The 21,407-nt window shown below is 39.1% G+C and overlaps 1 protein-coding gene across 1 annotated transcript in view; it reads right to left on the bottom strand.

The window, feature by feature from the left end:
- EXOC2 (exocyst complex component 2) overlaps positions 1 to 19,673 on the bottom strand; it is a gene marked incomplete at its 5' end in the record, with an annotated part of 114,642 nt that extends 94,969 nt beyond the window's left edge. Inside the window, 4 exons of the mRNA XM_084260281.1 lie at positions 3,502 to 3,615; positions 13,287 to 13,413; positions 14,814 to 14,990; positions 19,556 to 19,673. Coding sequence (XP_084116407.1) covers positions 3,502 to 3,615; positions 13,287 to 13,413; positions 14,814 to 14,990; positions 19,556 to 19,673 — 536 coding nt within the window. The remainder of the gene's footprint in view (positions 1 to 3,501; positions 3,616 to 13,286; positions 13,414 to 14,813; positions 14,991 to 19,555) is intronic.
- Positions 19,674 to 21,407: the final 1,734 nt, after the last annotated feature.

The raw sequence follows: 21,407 nt of genomic DNA, 5'->3' as shown, positions 1-21,407 counted from the left end.
TCGTGTTATCTGATGATCTAACAGTATGTCTACACAGTTTATTTATATTCATAAGGATATTGCCAGGGGTAAAAAAAAAAATAAAAATGCTATTTTGACTGCTTAAAAAGAATTTCCTTCAAGGAAAAAACAGACATAAGCTAACCAAAACATCAGTGCCTCACATATTTAGCACTCCCAATACCTGAGGTTACATAGAGGACAAGAACTAAACCATTGCCGTGTGTTTCTGGAAAAACAGCACAGATTATATGGGGCAGATCATTCTACAATTCCAGAATATTTCTAAGACTACACATTATGAAGTAGTAGAAAAAAAAAATATAAATTTCGCATCTTTACTGAAAAATATTATTATAATTAGGTGCAAACATAATTGGATTCACCCTTCCCTTTGAGCCATTCTTCCTATTGAGTTCAACACAGATTTTGCACCTTCAAAACAAAAATTAGACTTTATAAACCAATACAAACTGAACTAATACAGAAATAAACAGCTTTCATTTCATATTAAGACTTTTTGTTTTACTGGACTGAGGAGACCATGACTTGAAACTGCTGACACGCAAAGGCCAAAATCGGTAAAAGGTTGGGATTTTTCTGCCCAAGAAAGATGAAGAACTTAAGCTGATTCTAGACAAAATGCTAAAAATGTTTTGTTGGTTTTTTTTTTTAATGAAAAGTTTCAAATGGACTTTCAGGCACTGACCCACTGGCATAATTCAAGTTAAAAATAAATAAATAAATAGAAATCAGACCTGACAAGTCATTTATTTCATTTTCTGGATACATTTAAGCATGCTGTGTATCTATGCCACCTATGACAGATACCTGTCAAATAAGACCTCAACACTCTCAAGTTACAGTCATTCTGCAGCTTCCCAAGTTACACAGTCTTAGGGTTTAATCCATTTAACATTGCTTTTAACCTGCATCTAATCAGTCTCCCTGGCTGCAAACCTGGACAGGTTTGTCTGTTCTTGGTAAACCAAGAACAATTGATGGCTATCCTTGGACTGCTCACTATGTCGACTCAGAACACGCACTCTGTATTAATTTTGTTTCTTTTCTAAGCACCTAACTAGTTCGAGCTGTATTCCCACCAGTATTTAGGTGCTCCTATTTTTGTGGCTCAGCTCTCCTATTTTTCTTACAGCAATAGCCACAACTGGGCAGAGCGCTTCTACTACGGCTTTAATAACATGGAGCAGAATAATTATCCCCACATCTTACATCACACAGTCTTACCAATACACCCCAGAAGACAGTGTGTACTGGACAACCAACTGAGATTTATGGCACATGACAAACAACAGATCACCCTGTGTACTGATCGTGCCCAGCCTTGGATGTGCACTCTGCTGGCTGCCTTCCCCACACTCTGCCTTGCACTCAACTGTTTCATGATTGCTACAGCCAAGGCTGTTATGTCCCCTGCCTTGCCTGCAAAAATGAGATTCAGGGAAAGAGCACCCTGACTGCCCACAGCAGCTCTCTTGGAAGTCATTCCCAGAACTCTTCACAAGCCTCCTGGATTACTGCCCTCCATACAAGTATCGGGAAGACTGAAGTCTTGCACAGGAACCAGGTCTGGTCTCTGGAGACTTCCTCAAGTTGCTTAAGGAAGACTTTGTTTACTTCCTCATGCCACTGCGATGTCACCCTTTCCAGCTTCTTGAAAAAGCTCTCAACCATCCTGCTATCTGTTCCATTAGAAGGACCATATATTCAAACTGTTCCTTCATACAAAGTCAAGTCCCTCCCCTTTCCTCCTCCACTCCCCTCATCCCTGCTCCCAGAGAGCCTCTTCCAATCCACTACAGAACTCCACGCATATGAGCTATCCTGCTTTATTACAGTGACACACCTGTCTTAATCCCACATGAGGAGATCTGGCTCCTCTCACTTGTATGTGAGTGTATAAAGGCACTTGAGTTTGGCTGCTCCGGCTGCTTTTGTAATTCCCAAGAGTGCCCTCAATCCTGTCACTGAGCCACACATCTAGCTCTCTGTCCCTTCATTTAATTGCAAGATGATGCCACCATCCCTGACAGTCCCAGGTTTGAAGTCCTCATCACTGTGTCACAAAACCGCTGGTGAATATGCTCCCACCTCACGTTTTCAAATGAATCCCACCTCCCAGCTGCAGTCCTTGTTCTTTGGTAACGGATCCACAGCTATACAAGTAAAAACACTGCCTGAGAAACCAGTGGTATAGCCAGCTGTGAACTCACTGGATGCATTCACCACTACCTGACCCTTCCTCATTCACCTGTAAATCAAACAGAACACCTAGGCTCCTGTGATCTTCTCTTGTCCCTAGGGCTTTGCAGCCACTCCAGCTCTGTTCGACATCTCTCTTGACAGCATCGCCGGTGCCCACATGAACGAGCAACAAAGTGGCAACAGTCCAAGGGCCAAATGTAAAAGAAATCTCTGAACCAGGTACATCAAAAACTGTTTGTTCTTTCTCACTCTACTATCTCTTCATCTTTTTTTAAAACCATATGATCCCTGAAGTTACCAGATTGTGATAGATACATTTCATTTTGAATCACTCCTCTTTTAGTTACTTAGTTTCAAAAGATGCTGTCATTTTGTATGCATTCGGTAACAATGTTCTCTTGCTGTAGTTTCAGGTCTTCAACCAACCAGGCCTTTGAGATGAAATTAAAGTGTTTCCCAAGCAGATTATTGGTTATTTCTGAAGCTCGTAAAACAACACACCACCACCTCCTCCCCCCCTTCAAAAAAACCCCACCCCAAACCAACCAAACCCAAACCAACTATCACACACCTGTTTCTACCATTATTTAACAAATCAAATCAAAACAAAACAAAAAAGAAAAAAAAAAGGAAGTTTGCCAAGTGGTATTTCCCTTCAAAGTGCTAATCAGAATACCCAGCTGAAAACAAACAAAAAAAGGCACACCATCTCTACTAAAAATGGTTTCCAGTATTACCTGAACACCAGAAGATAGATGCTTCAGAACTGTTACACAAGCACAACGTTTATGTAACGCATTCATGTAAGCACAGATTACAAACTAGTTTTAAAAATGAAAAGATCATACTCACTTGTCCAAATTCTTTCTATTGTAGCATTTTCCACAAAAGTTGACTAAAGGCTAACTGTCCCTGCTACTAGTTTTATTCTTAGTCACTTGTTCAGTGCCCTTATCCTGAGCCTCTACTCATAACTTAATACCTGGAGTATTCACTCAATGTCATGCTGCTAATATCTTGGTTCATAAAAGGCTTTATAGCATGAAGCAAGACAACTTCCATCTGACAAAGGAGGATGAGGAGAGGGAAGAAAAAAGAGGGCCCATAAAAATTACGTTTTCTAACTACATCAAGCAAATGAGTTAAATACCACAAGTAGTAGAGACTGCAGGTCTATTACTGTAAGTGTTAACTACCAATGACACACCTGCTCTATACTGAAATAACATCAAGCGACTTGAATTTAAGCCAACTGTTTATATAATAGCAACAAACCTTGTTGTTGAATGATTCTCAATCAGGTACCAGGCTGCAGAAAAGTTTTCACTGGTGAAGTCAGCACTCATCCCAGGAAACAGTGCCTCTAAATCTTTTTGAGGAAATCTGCCTCTGAAAAATGAATATTCATTTCTTGAATGAAAATTGAAAGAGTCACATAAATCCCCCCAAACTAAATCATGTTCCAACAAGATATAAATATAAGCCTGTATCTCACAGTGAAATTAAATTTGGTATGACAGGCACAGGTAGCATGACTGGGAAAGACTGAGATCTAATGTAAATAAAATTAATTTTACCTTGTTCATTTCACCATCACACGTACAACAAATATTGCCTGTACAAAATGCTTCTAAAGAAAGAGAACTGCTGCCTTCAGAAAACAGGACTAGACAGTCACCGTGAGACTGCAAAAATGCAAATACAGGACCACTAATGCTGAATGCACTCAAAAAGCCAACTCTACCTTTAGAAAAGGAAAATCAGTACACCAATGCAAGAGAGAAAGTAAGCCATGAACCAGTATCTACCTAACTTTAAAAAGACAAACATCACCAGGTTGACAACTTGCAAGTGATCTTGCACCATCATCACCTGTTGGTCCATGTGCAGTTGAAGCCCCACAGAGACATCAAGATACACAGAGCATACTTCCATTATATTCAAACACTGACAGAAATCCTGAGTTGAGATCATCCTCTTGCAAAACAGAACACGCTGACCTATCTGTTCACAGTACACAAAACAAAGTGGGCATGTCCTGAGTGAGAAACAGCATATTCTGTTTGTTTTTATTCAGTCCTACAATGCACAGAGATAGCATGAGGAGCCAGTTCCCTGTGAAAGCAGATCCTCTACAATCGTATTTCTGAAACTACAAGTAGCTTCCAAGACACTCATACAGAACATGTACTCCATTTACTTTAAGTCCATGTAATTAAAATATTTAAAGTTTTTTCTGATGAAGGGATGACAATCTTTGTCCTTCTGTCCAGACACACACTTAACACTTGGCCATATTCACATCACCATACGCTCTGGGTACGTCGCCAGGTGCACTCCCTGCTCCATTCTCTACCACCAGCTGCATCCCATCTTCAGAAACCATGGCCAACAAGCATACTTGTAGCCAGCCTTGAACTGATCAGGCAACTGGGCTAGATCATTTGGAAAGGCAGGACCTACAGTGATGAAATACTCTATTCTATTCTAGAGGCTTACTATGTCAGTTTTGGATCATCACATCAAACTCAAAAGTCCATGAAATCCCTCTGGTGCTCACAAGCTCGGTGAGCTCTGCCATACAAAGTACCCCACACACAAATGCAAGCCTGCTGTGCTTTGCATTTGAGATCAAACTTGGGGGTGGGGGAGTGATCCAGAGTTAGCTGCTGGAATTACATTTAAGATGTAGGAAAAGCCTTTTGAATGGACACAAAAGCAATGATTTGTTAGTTTGGATCCTGGGGGTGGGTGTTGTAATCTAAACCTATTTCAAGGTTGGTAAAGTACAAAAATCAAACAGCAGATTAAGTGTAGTAAATCCAGAGGTAGGCACATTAAAAGCTATAATTTTACAGAAAGAAAAAACAAAACAAAATAAAACTGTGTTTTCTGTAAATTTCTATTTGCTTCCAAAAGCCTTTAGCATAAGCAGGTACAAAGGCCCTACATATATAATGGCATGGCACATGAGTCGTTTAATCAATAGCACCTGATTACAGCAAGGACATGACACAACATTTTTTAAAAACAAAGAACAAGTCAAATAAGATGCAAGGAAAAGTGATGATTGATAGATATGACAGGGAAAGAGAAAGAGAGGGAAAATACTGAGGAACACATGTGGCAACTAAAAACGAAGGTCCCAACATTTCTCTGTGTTCAATGAAAAAGGTGGTAATGCTAATATATCAAAATGCATAAACATAAGTAGTGAGAGTCAGGATTACCAACGATCTTGAAATTCATGAGTGCCCGTTGGTAAGCAGAAAATGCTGATGGACAGAAGGAGGAGACAGTTTGGATTTGTTATGATACCTGATTTTTCATTCTAAGTCATCAAAAGTTCCCAGTAGGCACATGAGTTTGCAGGAAAGTACTTCTCATCTGATAACATGGCATGGCTGGGTGAAAAATGCTTTTATATTAAATCCATGCATTGTGGCATCTTTGTGGCCAACTACGGGTTTTTTAAATGCTAAAACCCAAAACCAATGAAACACCTTCAGTTACCTGAGAAGAGACTCAAACCCTCAGTGCAAGTACTGTGAAAGTGCACACACACAATGCACAAGCAGAGCTCTGTCCCTATTTTTCACAACTTCAATATATTTCCTCAGAAGCCAAAAGAAGCACATAGAGACAAAAAAGGACACACACTCAATAAATACACCATCGCCACATGCTACATATTATTGCAGCACCATAAGACATAAGCATGACAGTTTAAGATTATGCATCAGATACACAATTCCTAGGGGAAAAAACACCTCTGGCTTTTATGGAGAGAGAGATGAAGACCAATAATTTAGCTAAGGGTGTAATAAATTCCTGCAAATGAGTTTTGCCCACAGAGAGTGGGACAGAAATGAACGTTTTTTTCAGTTTGATGTTTGACCACATTGAAAAGTTATTAGGAGCTTTTTTCCAGCAGATGTATTTGTGCAGAACCATAAATTAGCAATGCGTTTCTGGGTGCTTTTATCTGTGCAGCCATATTTTAGACATAGTCACAACAGAGTAGAAACATGAATGTGAACGTGTGAGGTATGTTAACAATACATTATGCTCTGTGGTGTAGTATCCTTATTTTTATCATAAATTTTACCAGTAGTTTTTCCACTAACAGATATGGGGAGCTTGGAATGACTTGCTACAGCTGTCTTCACAACAAGCTGCTCACTAAAAAGTTCAAACTGAAAGCAACTGTACTGCTAAAACGTCTGGCCAGATGCATCTAGAAAGAGACTGACTCCACATACACACAAGTTTGTTTCATTAACTTCCATTAGTAAATTAAATAAGTCATTGGAAGTAGTTCTCATGAAGACTTGCTTACCGTTTACTTATAAACAAACACATGTGTGACTTGAGAAAGTATTTCTGTTTTACTCATCTCAGCATTTTGGGGCAAATACAAACTAGAAGCAAGAGTTAAGACCATGCTGACACGCAATGAAATCATCAATCATTTTTCTGTTGATTTGCTTATTACATAAGGATCACTTCAGGAAGCAAATCGTAATACTTAATCATTGATTAAAAAGCAATTGCTATAAAAGAAACCAGGAACCACAAATTGAACACAGAAAAACCACAGAAAAAGAATACAAGTTTGACAATTCCACATATTTCGCTACAATTTCAGCGAAGGACACACTAGTTTTATACTGCTTTCTAATAGGCAGACTTCTTATTTAAAACAGAATCAGATCTGGTACTAGATCCCTAGTTCACATTTTAAAGTAGTCTTTTTAATCTATCAGCAACAGTTTTAAATATACACTTTAATTTCCCTCAGACATATTTTGAGCATATCTAACAGTAGATGTAGTGGTCCTTGCTTTCATGTAAAGGGTGTGCAAATTTACTTCGGATTCAAAACATACCAGATACCATCAATTCACTTGCATCCATCAATATAGCCCTCCCCTCCCCACCTCCCCTCCCCAAACTTCAGGCTCTGTATAGTCTGTTATTCAGTAAATCTAATTTAATGTCACAACATGCATCAGCTCTCTCAAAGCTCTACCACAGAACTTAGGTAGATACAGAACATTACTATTCTCTAGAGGTAAATCCCAGCAGTCACAATCAAGTAACAGCAACAGAACGCAAGAGATACTAATGAATGGAGCCTGACTGTGAACACAGTTTAGCAAATTGCAGCTTCTCTGTAAAGATTATATTGCTCCCAGAGTTGCAGAATGCCATAGCATGCTTTTCAGCATACATGACAATATTTGCAGACTAAAGGCAGGTCCCAAAACAGGATACAGCCACCAACCAAAAGGTAACTTGATCCTCAATTCCACAGGAGTTTATAGGTCAAAAGGAGCAACTTTAAATAAACACAGATTCTGAATAGCAACCAGCATAAACAAGCTCCAGCAAGAGCTGCTGTACATCCCCCCCCCCCCCCCCCCGCTTCCCTCCCCCCTGCCCCGGTCTTGTACCAGTCAGACTCCTCTGAGTACAAGCTCTGTACCAGCTGCACTGTGTTAATCGTGCACACAAGAGGACCAGCCTGAGGGACACTGAAGTAGACTAAACACCACAAATCAGAAGGTGTTAACAAAGCTCTCTCCAACAAGCAAAAGACAAGGATGCACTCTAGCAATTACTCCCTGGTAGCACTGGGTTTATCAGAAATATGACAGCAAAATGTCAACCATATTTGAAGAGTGCCAGAATGTGGCAAGAGAAATCTACCAAGAGATTACAGGCTGGTAGGGCTGCAACTGATGTGTCGGCCTTACAAGCAGTAAGCATTACTGTGATTTTAAACAGCATAAAACTAGGACTATAAAGCACATCTCTCCCATGAGTTTCACAATTTTCCCGAATGCATCTCTGTGATAAGAGTTTCCACAAGTTCATCACACTCAAGAAGGAAATCGACTGCATTTCCCACACAAGCCACTTAAAGAAATAAATACCAAAACTCCCTAAAAATTCGTTTCCTATCTCGTGGTAGCAAACTGACGTTTACCATTAGGTGGCAGCGTAAGATCATCTGTTCCCTCCTTCCAGATGAGCCGCTTTGGAAGCTGGCGTGGGAAGAGGGAAGCATCTGTATTGAGTGGGTGGACACAGAAGTATGTGGAATGTACTTCGCATGTCAGAATTCGCTTTCATGTGCGAGATGGATCCACCATCGTGACCTCTGCTACATGCAAAACAACAAACACTACTCAAAACTTTGCTAGCCACCGCTAGTTCTGTCTGTTACTGCCCGGCACAGAGTGGATTTTCTGAGCCTGACAGAGTAGGTAGAGAAGGCAGGGAACCTTTGATTAAACGAGGACTTGTCACGCAGCAGGGGAGCAGTCTGTGGTGCGCCTGAACAAGCAATTCATTCACAGATCTTGCTTAGATCTGGATTTTCCACCAGCAGATTTCAACCGGTGCCTTTACGAAACAGGCAGCGCATACTCTCTCCCAGAACTGCTCAATACCCTGAACAATCCCATGTCTGTAGGGCAAAACCTACCGACCTGCTCTTGTAACAGCTCTAACCTGCTCAAACCAACCTAAGCCCTGCAGTACCGCTGCTAACGATTCATACCAACCTTTCACATTCCTCAGGCTGAGGTGACTGCTCCGTGTATCTGTGTACTGCTTTTCTTCCTGCAAGCTACCTAAGCCTTCTGTAAGGGCCTCTGGCTACATCTGCCTAAGATCAGACAGAAACATTCCCTGGGAAGGAAGGTGGCACAGATCTGCTTTGCACTTAAAGCCAGTATAAAGGTAGTGGTAGAAGACTAAAGCTTTGTATCAGTTCTTACTCCATTCTGAAAACTAAAAAAAAAAAAACAACCCCAAAACCCCAAACGGAACTCAAAGATTAAATATTTTAAATACCTATTTTCTGGTGTGAATGTAAAACTTCATAGCACATGCACAATATGCACTAAGGGATACCAATGCAAAAAAAAATTCTTCTCTAATTGGATCAGTTCTGTGTTTTAAAAGATCAACAAACAACTGTTGGCAAGGCAGAGGACCGAATCTGTGCAAACACATGTCAGTAAATGCATTTGTGACTTTAAGGATCGTCACTGACACATAATAACCGGCAAGTTCAAGTCTCATTACATATAAATAACTTTATTATTTAGCAACTGAGATTCTTAGTTGTGTGGCATAAGAACAGCAATTAATTTTTGGAAAATATGAAGAATTTACCAGCCAGAAATTATGTACACTTACTATTTGTTAAACCTGCATGCTCAAGATGAAGGTCACACTGTATACATTTAACTTTTTATATAGTCGGTATATTTAAAATAACAACCAGGAGGATGAGTGTGTGTCCATAGCTCTTACTTCACACCCTTGCAACATTTGAGTATGAAAAAGAGAACTCCAGTGCATATTTTGAGTATATATATTACTCTTACAGTGTAGATACAGGCAGGATTCTAACGTTTAAAAGAACGTGCTATACCCACCATTATCTATTTCCTTCGATTCACAGTTCAAACCTTTTGTTCACTTGAATCCAAATCACCCCCACCTAAACATCAATCTTAAACCTGCCGAGTCAGAATAAATATTTCTTCTGTCCCTGTGCTTGCCTAATAGTTCAATGAAATGTTGTACTAAAGCATTTATTCCTGCTCATTGCTTACGTGATCTTTTTTCTAGCATTTCAATGTCCTGTTTGCAACTCCCTGAAAGTACCCACCTGAGTGATCTGGAAGTTACAATTAAATACATTTTCATTGGACAAAGCACCATAAACAGTGTTGAAAAAACCCACAAAAAGAGCTTTTAGAACTAAGCATAACATGTTTAAAAAAAATTTAAAAGGTCACAACAGATAGACGACTTCTTTCCCATGCTGCAGATCACCTTTTGCTTGATAAACACTTTCTAGAAGGACAACTTTCTCTCTTTCAATGTGCAGTCTACCTACTTTCTGCCTTCTCTCCAGTGTGCTCTTACCTAGCTTATTCCTACCCTATTTTCTCACCTGGTTTTTTTATTTATATTCTCCCTGGTGCTCTCTTTAAATGTTTCTTTTTCTTTACCACTATTTGCAAAACCAATTTAAGGCAATCCTTTCCCTTCCTTATCCCACCAAGTCATATCCTTGCCAATTGCTTCAGCATTCAAATTAAAATACCTTCCTTTTGCACACATTTTAAAATAGTTGAAAGAAGCCAAAGGTGTTAATAAAAGAGAGACCATCATGTTGCAGCATCCCATCTCCTTGTGTACACCACTGTTGTTCTTCGTATCAGTCTGTCTCTCACTTTAAGACATCCCAAAATTCTAACATTTTTTACCATTTCTAGTGACAGACTATTCCCATGCCTAGTAACAACTGCTTCTAGTATCTTGCTTATTCACCACCTTTCTTAAGCTATAATTGCCTTTTTTTGACTACCTTGTACAACTTCTCATTTACTTACCCATCTGTCAAGTATTTAAGAACAAAAAAAAAACCCCCTCAGTTAAACTCTATGGTATTAAAGATTATTTTCTAAAAGTAACCATTGCATTGCTCCAATTTTTCAAGCAGATTATGAAAGCTTTTCCACTGGGGAGGCACTTTTTAAACACAGAACATTCCGTCTACAGCAATAACTATTAACGCCGTGCTGTCACCCAACAGAACAGAGGTGTTTTTCCTCTTCCCCTGTCTCAACTCCCCTCTCCACAACTTACCCCTCAATCCCCCTACACAGTTGCTTCTTAGATCGACCAGTGTTCCTTCTCTCAAACCGGTCATTTTCTATGCCAGTGCTTGCCATAAGCCTCATGCTTCACCTCTAATGACTTTGGAGATCGGTGAACAAAGCTTGATATTATGCTTGACAAATATTTCCCTATTCTCCACCCCTCACAAAAAGGTGATTACCTATCTCTACTTAAATATTGTGTGAAAAAGAAATATATCAGAAATATATAAGGTTCCACTAATATGATAACTTCCAATGCTTTCAGGTGAATCATTGAAAATACAGCATCATCTGTTTCCTATTTAACACCCAAATATATCTAAATTGAACTAATCCTATACTAATGCTGTTAAGGTTTCTGGATGATAATTCTTAATCTATCACATTAACACTGTCTTAACTGTACAAACTATACATTTTGTTTATGAAGTCAAATACTTCATAGAATTTTTGTTAAAATAAGAACAAATGAAAAAGTAACTGCATCATTAACCACTGTATTTACAGAGAAGTATTTTAAGATACATGTGGATAGAAGACTATTATTAGTTATCTTGACTTTAATCCCAGATAAAAGAATGGAAGGGCTGTTGCAGGGTTCAGCAAATACAGAATTAAAGCAGCAAAAATTAATTTTAATGTCAGCCAGTCACAACAACTCTTTCATACAATGCTTACAAACACATTCAATGGGCTTTGAGATCAAATGCTTCACTGAAAACGTAACCAGACTAAATTAATATATTGCCATTTTAAAGAAAACTTATTATTATTAAAACCTCAGTTTTATGCAATGCTAATAGAACACATCGCATGGATTAAAGATCTAACCACCAAAAAAACCCCAAATCCATGGAGAAACAAACCTGAGAACATCTGTAGGTGAAGTTTTACTAAAACCCACATTACACTTTCATTGGTGATGACTGAAGTACTCGTAATAGCTGTACCACCAATCATTTTTTATGAATAGTTGGTAAAAATATTAAGAAAGATAGGCTGTCATCTCGACTAAGACAACAAACTTTTCAAGGAAGCAACAAATAGAGAAACAAAGGGAAGCGCAAAAAGATACAGTGAGGATAAAGGAATCCAGGCCATCCCCACAGAATAACGAACAGCAACACGGCAACAGCAAAAGCAACAATTCAAAAGAATCAGCTAACAAGCTACTGGCTGCTAGTTGCCAGTGCAGCACTGCAACTGGAGTTTTTAATTTACAAATAGGGGAGGGTAGTGTGGAGGAGAGACAGGAAGCCTTCTGGTGAGACACTGGAATGCTGTCCATAGTCTGAGTCTCCACATTTTAACCGGGTGGGAAAACCTCAGAAAACGAAAGTAGTATCAACCAGAAGTTACATCAGAGGTTGGAGAAATATCCAAGAGTCAAAGTCTTCAGCTTATTAAAAAAAATAATACTGTGCTGGCACTTTGAAAAGAAAAAAGAATATGTATTCAAACTAGGAAAGAAGTGCACAGCCAGAGGTTGGGAAGCTGAGGACAGATCCACTAGAAATCCCACACAGATTTTAAGGAGGTGCAGTTTCCCCGCCAGCACAAGGTAATGAGGAAACAGCAGATTTTCTTCAATGCACTCCTCCTCACAACCAGGATATTCAGCAGATAGTAGTTTCATTTTAAGTATCCTTTGTTTCTCGGTAGATCTGGTATCTTAATCAAGGGAAATATTGCTCCTGATGCTATTTCTAGAATCCGTTCAGGTTTGGAACCTTAAGAGTGGATTAATTTCAAATATAACATGAGTTTATCTATGTATGCATTTGCACATTTTCTTGATATAACCTTTCTCTTAAGACTGTCCCTCTAAACCCATTTATCTTTCACTATAAAGTTTCTATTTCAGAAAAATGTCATACATTCCACCACACTTACGAACAAAGGTACAGAACTCTGTGGGCTGGAAAACAGCATCAATATTTCAATAAATAAACTAGCTGATGTGGTATAATAAATAACATCTTACAGTGCAATTTTAGAAACAGATAGCAATCTAAGCATCCTTAAAAGCCCCATGAAACTCAAACGCAACAGTAAGTATTCCATAACTACAACGTATGAATCCAGAGCCTTAGGCCTCAAAATTTAAACATCACTGAGGTTCAGTGTATCAGGCTTTTATATTAGCTGCAGTTCTAATTGATGATCCAAAAATGAGGATTATGAAGCAGGATAGAATGTGCACCAAACACCTCTTCCAAGTACCAAATAATAGCACACCAACAGGTAATATATATGTATGTATTTTGAAATCTTTCCCTGCCCTGTAAACCGTTAAACTTCTCTGGAATTCAGAGAGGCACATATAGAGAAAACCACTAAAAAAGTGGATTAAAGGCATTTGGTACTCACTTGTCTATCTCAATACCAAGCGGATTAGCTGGACGTAGGGACAAGGGGGGAATCCCTTTGTTCCTGTCAGTGCGCATGTCATAATAGCTAATTTCATCCACCCAGACAGCAGACTGATCCAAGATACCTAGAGAAAACAAAGTGCAGATCCTTAAAACAACAAGGGCAGTCCAGCACCATCAACTTCTAACATACTGAATTAATTTGAAAAATCCTGATAAATATAAAATGCATGCCTAGGTAATATATTGGAAGATACATGGCAAAACAACCTGGATGCAATTATGCTAAATTATTTTATTATAGCTGCTGAAAAGGTGGCTGGGCATCAAACATTACCTCTTACAGAGAGCACTGTTTCATGCATATTAAGAACATTTTCCTGATCACAGAGTATTAGTATCTCTCATTCCTCCAAGTATTTTGGTAACTGTCCAAACCTTGTCATCTACTACTTTCAAAATGAAAAATTCCCTGGAGGTCCTCTTATTTGCATATTTTAGGGAAGATCCCTTTTCTGTCCACTCACTAACCAAGAAGTAAGTGACCTTTGGCCACGTGGACACAGGACTGACTTTATTTCCAAGGCTTGAGCACAGACACTGTGTAAGAGCGAGGTAAAGTAAGTCAAAAGTGCAGCCAGCCAGACTCTTGGCCATGCCCTGCTTTAACATACTCACCAGATACAGAACACCAGAAATTACCCCCATCCCCACATTTTAAAATATCAATTCTCCTCTCCCATCATCACAAGCTTCACTGTGGAGCATTTGCACTTCATTCACCACTATCAAGATCTTAGTACATCTTGGGAGAAATTATGCCTTAGTTAACTGTCACAGAACTGCAGAAAACAAGACCTACAATAGCTTCTGCAGCAACCCAAACACTGGAAAAGATAATCAGTCAACTTCATCAATGGAGGTGTACTGAAAGAAACCGTTTTCAATCCAGAGGGTATTTTAGACTGGATTTTAGATTAAGCAGGGGTCCTCGACTGCTTGGCAATGTCATTTCAGCAGTTAAGCATCTCATGAGAAATACTCAATATTTCCCATCTTGCAAGATGGTTTGAATTACAAATAAATGCAAAACGGCACCAAGGACTCAACTTTCTTTAAAGGATTAACTGTCAGCTCAGGATTTAGGTGTGAAACTCGTGAACTGGTTTCTATTTTTTATTTCCATAGCACACTTAAGAGTGTTAATTACCGGATCTGTTAGGATAATTTTTTTTTTTTTTTCAGTTTTGGAAGTTTAGTGCTACTCCCTAGAGAAAAACAAAAGGGCCATCTTTCATTAGTCATTAAGGGTTTTATCAGAATATTGAAATGGGATTAATTTCAAATATAACGTGAGTTTATCTATGTATGCATTTGCACATTTTATTGATATAACCTTTCTCTTAGATAACAGAGGATAGTCCTGAGGTGCATCCATTCTAAGTATAAATTTTATTTAAATAAGCACTTAGTCATATAGTTCTTCAGCAAAGAAAACAGATGTGAAACTGAACAAGAAAAATACCTATTTTTTCAGGTTTAAGCAGTTTGAAGGAAACAGTTGAAGTTCCTCTGCCACCAGACTTTGTAGTAACAATAATGTCTCCCTTGTCATTTTTAGCCTGTCCGACTCGACACACAATTTTACTGGCAGACATCCATTCAGCAGTTAGTAGACAGTTGTGCCCACAGATTGTTAAACCTGGAAAAAAGGAAAAAATATATATATACACCCCACTGTGAGTAGGAATCTCTCTTGAAATTCTGTAATGCAAATACATTTATGACGCTCCATATATTCCATATAAATACATGACCCTTCTCTAGTCTCTTACAGCCAGCTACAGTGAAAGATTCATGAACACGTTTTTCAGATGTTCCATAGGTTCCTTCAGGTCTTTTGTCATAGTGCCACTTCATGAGACACATGCAGAGCTTCTTGAAGCTTATTTTAATCTCTCCCACCAGTTATGGATACCACTGCTTGTACTTCATGTTGTACAATAGCTCTCCTGTCTGCGAGACACTGGAGGAATGCTGTTCAGTATTGTACTTACACAAAACTTCCATCAAAACTGCATGCATAAAATCCTTTAGAAAGTTCCCTCTGAGTGACTCTGAATATTTTGCAGAGCTTTATTTTTTTGCCATACAATGAACAATATTTCTTCAAACTTCATTATTTAGCAGTACTTCAGTGGATGTTTGAGAGGCTTTGGTCAAAAAAAAGTATTAACTGGCCAATATTCTGTCCCAATCTCTTCTGAGCAAAATCCATGATGCAAGGGACTGATTCTGCTGAATAAACTATCCTTGCATGAAAGAATAGTCATGTAATGGTCATCTATTTCCTTTTCTAAACTTTCTCATAAAAGAAGTACAAATGACAAATTATAAAATAAAAATATTAACATATATTTAGCCATGAAGCTCTCTTGTATGAAAAGACTGTAGCATATTAAAAACATGTCAAGCTTTATTGTTTAAGAACTCCTCTTAACATTTAAGATTCAAGATACAAATTAATGTAAGGTCCAAGGCTTCCTGGGGCTTCACCTCAGATCAGTCTCACCAATTGATTAATCTGACCAATGAATCTGATCAATTCTGGTCAGATCAGGATTCTGGGTGCTGGAAAAGACGGACTGTTTTCTCAGATCTAGAACAATAAATCCCATATTTCTTATCAGAGTTGCGTTGTCCTTTAGAACCAGCAATATCCTAATTTCTACAGTATAGATTTGGAAAACACCTTCATTAGGTTCTTCTCAAATAAGACCCTTGCCCAGAAATATTTCCAAAAGCAGAAGGCCACACTAGTGTGTTGGCTGGACTGCAGCATAAATTAGTCAGGCACAGCAGTTCCTCCCCTGTTGGCTTGGGGTTTGTTTTTAATTTCTAGAGAGCTTTGACCAATTTAAAAAATACTTACAGACAAAAAAGGGTCAGCACATGTGGCTCAGTACCAAAGCTTCACACTTACTTTTTCTCACAATTAAAGTCTCTGACATTTCACAGCAGACAAATTTGGCAGTTTTCATGGTTGTCAGACATAAAAACGCCTTACTTCCTGCCAAAAACTATTTTGAAAATGAAAACAAAAAAATAAAAAACAGAAGAGTGCTGCTGATTTTTACTACAACTAAAGGCAATTTTACTTGAGTAAGGACGATGCATTTGTTTCTTAAAAGATGTCAGGAGGAGGGACGAAATAGGATACATACACAAAAAATCCTTTTTGTTACTTATTTGCAACATTTTACCCCATCCAGTTTTTATTTCTCGGAGTGGATGCATGGGTTTTAACCTTTGGTTATATAGCCCCTCTCTTGTTTTTACACTAGCAACTTCTCTGAAGGAAAAAAGGTCGGGTTAGGACCAAGACTAGCTGAAAGACTTTGTCTGAACCATTCATAAACAAGTCTTCCCCCTAGAATTTCAAGCATCAAGTATCTGAGCTATAGCAAGCTAGCAGGGTAAACATTTTTGAACAACTGCTTTAAAGATCCTTGTATCAATTATTTCCTACTCATCGGAGGTTCTTAAAGCTCTCCAGGGAATCAGTTCACAAGATCCGATGCTCTGAAATGGACAGAAAGAGCCTTTGTATGAATCTCAAAAATGTAAAAGAAAGTGTCTATTAACATTTTATATACACTACACTAAATATAGTAGTGGCACACGAGATTTTCTAAAACAAATAAAGGCATGCTGGAGGAGAGCTGTTGACAGTACAGATACAACATTTAAAAAAAAAAAAAGAGAACTTCCCTTTAAATGAGACTTCAGTTTGAGCTGTTGTATGGTACAAAGATCTCTGAGAACATCAGTACTGGGGTTCTGGCTTTTATGTGCCTTTCGATAAATAGCCACAGGTAATTCTTTTATTGAGTCTTTCCAGTTGTGGTTAAGCTTATATATGGACAATTTTACAATGCCTACAAAATACAGCTACAAATGTCTAAAAAGACAAACTGAACCTTGGGAGCATAAATGTTGTAGTTATCTCCTGAATTTGGCTTTTTGTTCCATGAACTACAGAGTTACAAATAGAATGTTTATTTGGTTTCAAAGATATAAATAGATTACAAGAAGTCTCTCTTAAATGAAACGAAAAGGCATATTCTTGTATTATGTAATATTCTGTTTATATACCTTAAAAAACTTTCATTTTACTCTAATGCACCTCAAATAGCAAATTATAAACTTTATAAAACCCTCACTCAAACTTGTTTAAGCCTCCTGCCTAGAAAGGCTCACTTTTGCAAGTATTTCCCTTCAACTCACAAAGAATATTTTACATGCCTAATTTAACCATGAAAAGAAATCACTGTCACTTACAGGAAAAAGCTGAGAATTGAACTAAGGAAAAAAATAAGACAATCCATTTTTTATGTTTTAATTTTACCTCAAAACATCAGATTATTAGCAGCTACATGTTACAAGAGTCACTATGAAAAAATATGAGAAAAAACATAAGCAGTTAATCAGCAGTAATACAAGGTACAGTTCAGGAGGTGTCTTCCTTCTAAGAACCTAGCATCAATCACTTATAACAGGTTCACACCAATGAACTATTGAAGTTATTGAAATACAACAACCACACGAACACAGAAATATACTCCCCGCTAACATCATCAGTTATTTCTCAGTAAAGATTCGTTAGTGTATCACAACCTCAGCTAGCAGCTAAGGAAAATACTACTGTCCCTTCCAAGAGACAGCAAACTGAAGGGGAAAATTGTAGTAGGTTATGCTTGGCCATAAAGTTCATTGTGGTGGCCAAGAATGGAATTCGGGAATCTTGGTTTCCAGCCATGAAGTGAAATACTGTTTCTAGCAAAGCCAAACAAAATTCCAATGGACTTCAGAGGAGTCATGATTCCACAACAAATTAGATAAATTGTCTCTAACATGAATACTGAAGTACACGTATGCTTAACTTACAAAAGAAATAAGGGAAATTCCAGTTGTTAGAGTTAACTCGGATTTCCAATAGATTTTACAAAGTCCCACTCAAAAGGCTTAAGAAAATTAAGCAGCTATACGATATGATCCTCAAGTGGATAAAGAGCTACTTAAAAGAAGCATGGTTACAGTAAATGGTGTGTTTCCACTGAGGGAAGTTTCCACCGGGTACATACTGGAATTGCTTATGTTCAATGCATTCGTAAATGACAAGACACAGAGGTTACAAAGTTTGCTGATGATAATGTATTCAGAATGTAAAAACTAGAAAAAAATGTAGAAAAGACCTTATGAGGCAGTGCATGCACTGTAATGTGGACACTATAAAACAGCAGCTGGAATTCAGTGAGTCAACAAAGATACGATGCGCACAGGAAAAACTTTAAATTCACAGTGACAGGCTCAAACTGACTACTAAGCCTCAAGCATTATATCATGGGACTAGAATATGCAGAACAACAGAACAACCTTAGCTCAGTGCTTAGTAAGAGTTACACAGAAAACAGAATCCTATGGAAGAAACACACACCAAAAAGCAGAGTTCCGTTTTATGCCTCAGTGCACTCACACCCTGAACACTGCACGTACCAAGATGTTGTTCAGCCATCATTGGTAGTGGAACGCAAAGAGCAGTTCCCTGAAGATCAACAAGAAAGGTCAAAGACACACATTGAAAATTTAGCTACACTAAGACTTTTCAGCCTGGAAAAGAGGCAACAGACGATCAAGATCTGTTTGGTCAGGAGAATCCTGCTTGTTCCCTCCTTCAACGCAAGAGCTGTGACGATTCAAGTGAAGTTAGCATGTTAAGAATCCAAACAGTGAAGGAAACGGCTCTTCACATAATGCGTCACTAAACCACTGAAGCCACTTTGTCAAAACTGCTGCAGATAGGCAAACTGACTTCTACACTATTTCGAGGAACAGCAACACTCTGTGACTTTCCCAACACACTGACACCACTTCCGACAGGCAATGTTCATGTCCATGCTGACATTCTCAGTCCCTGGAAAATTAACAGAGGAGCATCTCATCACATCTGCCCCCTTTCTAGTACACTCCCACAGGCATTCATTCCTAGCGTCTAATGCAGGATGTGAGATCAGGCTGAAGGTTCAGCTAGCAAAGTACAGTCATTCCCATCAGTTATGCATCAGGCAGCACCCCTGAATTTACAGGTTCCAGTGCATATTTGTGTAAAGGGCATTCTTCATACCAAGCAAAAACATTATCTCTAACCATGTCTTAAATGCAACAAATGTTCTACAGTCTCAAAAGAAGGGGTTTTTTTCAACTTACCTATGAGGTCTGTAGGCCCAGTCCCCAAATTTTCTCCTCTAATTGTCACTTTTGTCCAGGAGATGCCTTCATTGGGAGAGATGCCAGTTACAAGTGGTGGCTGCCGTGCTCGAGACATGATGTCTAGTCAGTTACTGAAAACTGAGTTGCTTTTATCTGTTCAGGAAAAAAAAGCAATTTTAAAACAGTAACTATATTATGTAAAAATTCTTAAGCTGTTCTAAAATACTAGAGAAAAATAGGAATGCAAATGTGGAACACCACTCTCAAAGCCTTTTCTGCCACATAGTAATAAAACAATACAGAACACCTACACTTTCTTTGTACATATTTTTTTTAAGTATAGTTGTAGTTCTGAACTGGAAAGAAAGAAAAATATTAGGCTCTCAAAATGTTTAATGAGATTATATACACACACCCCAAATCACTTCTGTCAGAATTCAAATGAGCCTAATTCAATCCTCTATTAGAAAGTTATTCCCGTACTGGGTTTGCATCACAAGGCTTTGGAAGCAGGGATGCTGCAGGGGCTGCTTCTGTGCGAAGCTTCCCCTGTGTCTGACGGAGACAACATCAGCCAGCGCCAAGATGGACCCATTGTGTGCCAAGGTCAAGCCCATCACAGACAGCGGCAGCACCTCTGGGTTAACTTATTTAAGAAGGGAAAAGAAAAAAAAACACCAGGAGCAACTGCAGTCAGGGAGGAATGAGAGTATGCAAGAGGAACAATTCTGCAGACACCCAGGTCAGCGAAGGAAGGAGGGGAGGTGCTCCAGGCACTGGAGCAGAGATTCCCCTGCAGTCCATGGAGGTTGATGGTGGAGCAGATATCTGCCTGCAGCCTGTGGAGGGCCCCAGGCCAGAGCAGGTGGATACACCCAAAGAAGGCTGTGACCCCATGGGAAGCCCACACTGGAGCAGGCTCCTGGCAGGACCTGTGGCCTCATGGAGAGAGGAGCCCATGCCAGACCAGGTTTGCTGGCAGGACTTGTGACCCTGTGGGAGACCCACGCTGGAGCAGTTCATGAAGAACTGTAGTTCATGGGAAGGACTCACACTGGAGAAGTTGGTGGAGGACTGTCTCCCATGGGAGGGACTCCCACACTGGAGCATGAGGAGTCCTCCCACTGAGGAGGAAAGAGTGACAGAGACAATGTGTGATGAATTGACTGCAACCCCCATTGCCCATCCCCCTGCGCTGCTGGAGGGGGAGGAGGGAGAGAAAACTGTAAATTAAGCCCAGGAAGAAGGGAGGGGTGGGGAGAGGTGTTTTAAAATTTGGTTTTATTTCTCATTACTCTGTTTTGCTTTGTAAAAATTTTTTTTTTTCTCTAAGTTGAGTCTGGTTTGCCCATGACAGTAATTGTTGAGTGATGTCTCCTTGTCCTTATCTTGACCCATGAGCCTTTCCATACATTTTCTCTCCTGTCCAATTGAGGATGGACAGTGACAGAGTGGCTCTGGTGAGCACCTGACCTCCAGCCAGGGTCAACCCACCACAATTCCTTAGACACTTTAGATAATTGCTAAGATACATCACAGACCATGACTACATATTCTGATAACATCCCCATCAAAATTAGACTTAGTGGCACAGACAGTCCCATGGGAAGAAGCTCCCAGCACTTATTTGCATAAAGCATCAACATTTACACAAAAAAAGAACATTACTTACAGACACTAAGCTAGCAGAGAACATCAACAAAACAAGTAACGACCCAGATCAACAAAAACTGACATAAAGAAGCATTTTCACAAGAGTATTCCTTTGCACCTGAAATCAGGAGTCAACCCAGACCAGTTTAACCAGCTCTAATACAAACACCAACAAGTAACATAGGTTATGCAACTG

Source organism: Gallinula chloropus, assembly GCF_964237585.1.
Source record: "Gallinula chloropus genome assembly, chromosome: 2".
NCBI lineage: Eukaryota > Metazoa > Chordata > Aves > Gruiformes > Rallidae > Gallinula > Gallinula chloropus.
This window is presented reverse-complemented; position numbering and strand designations above follow the sequence as displayed.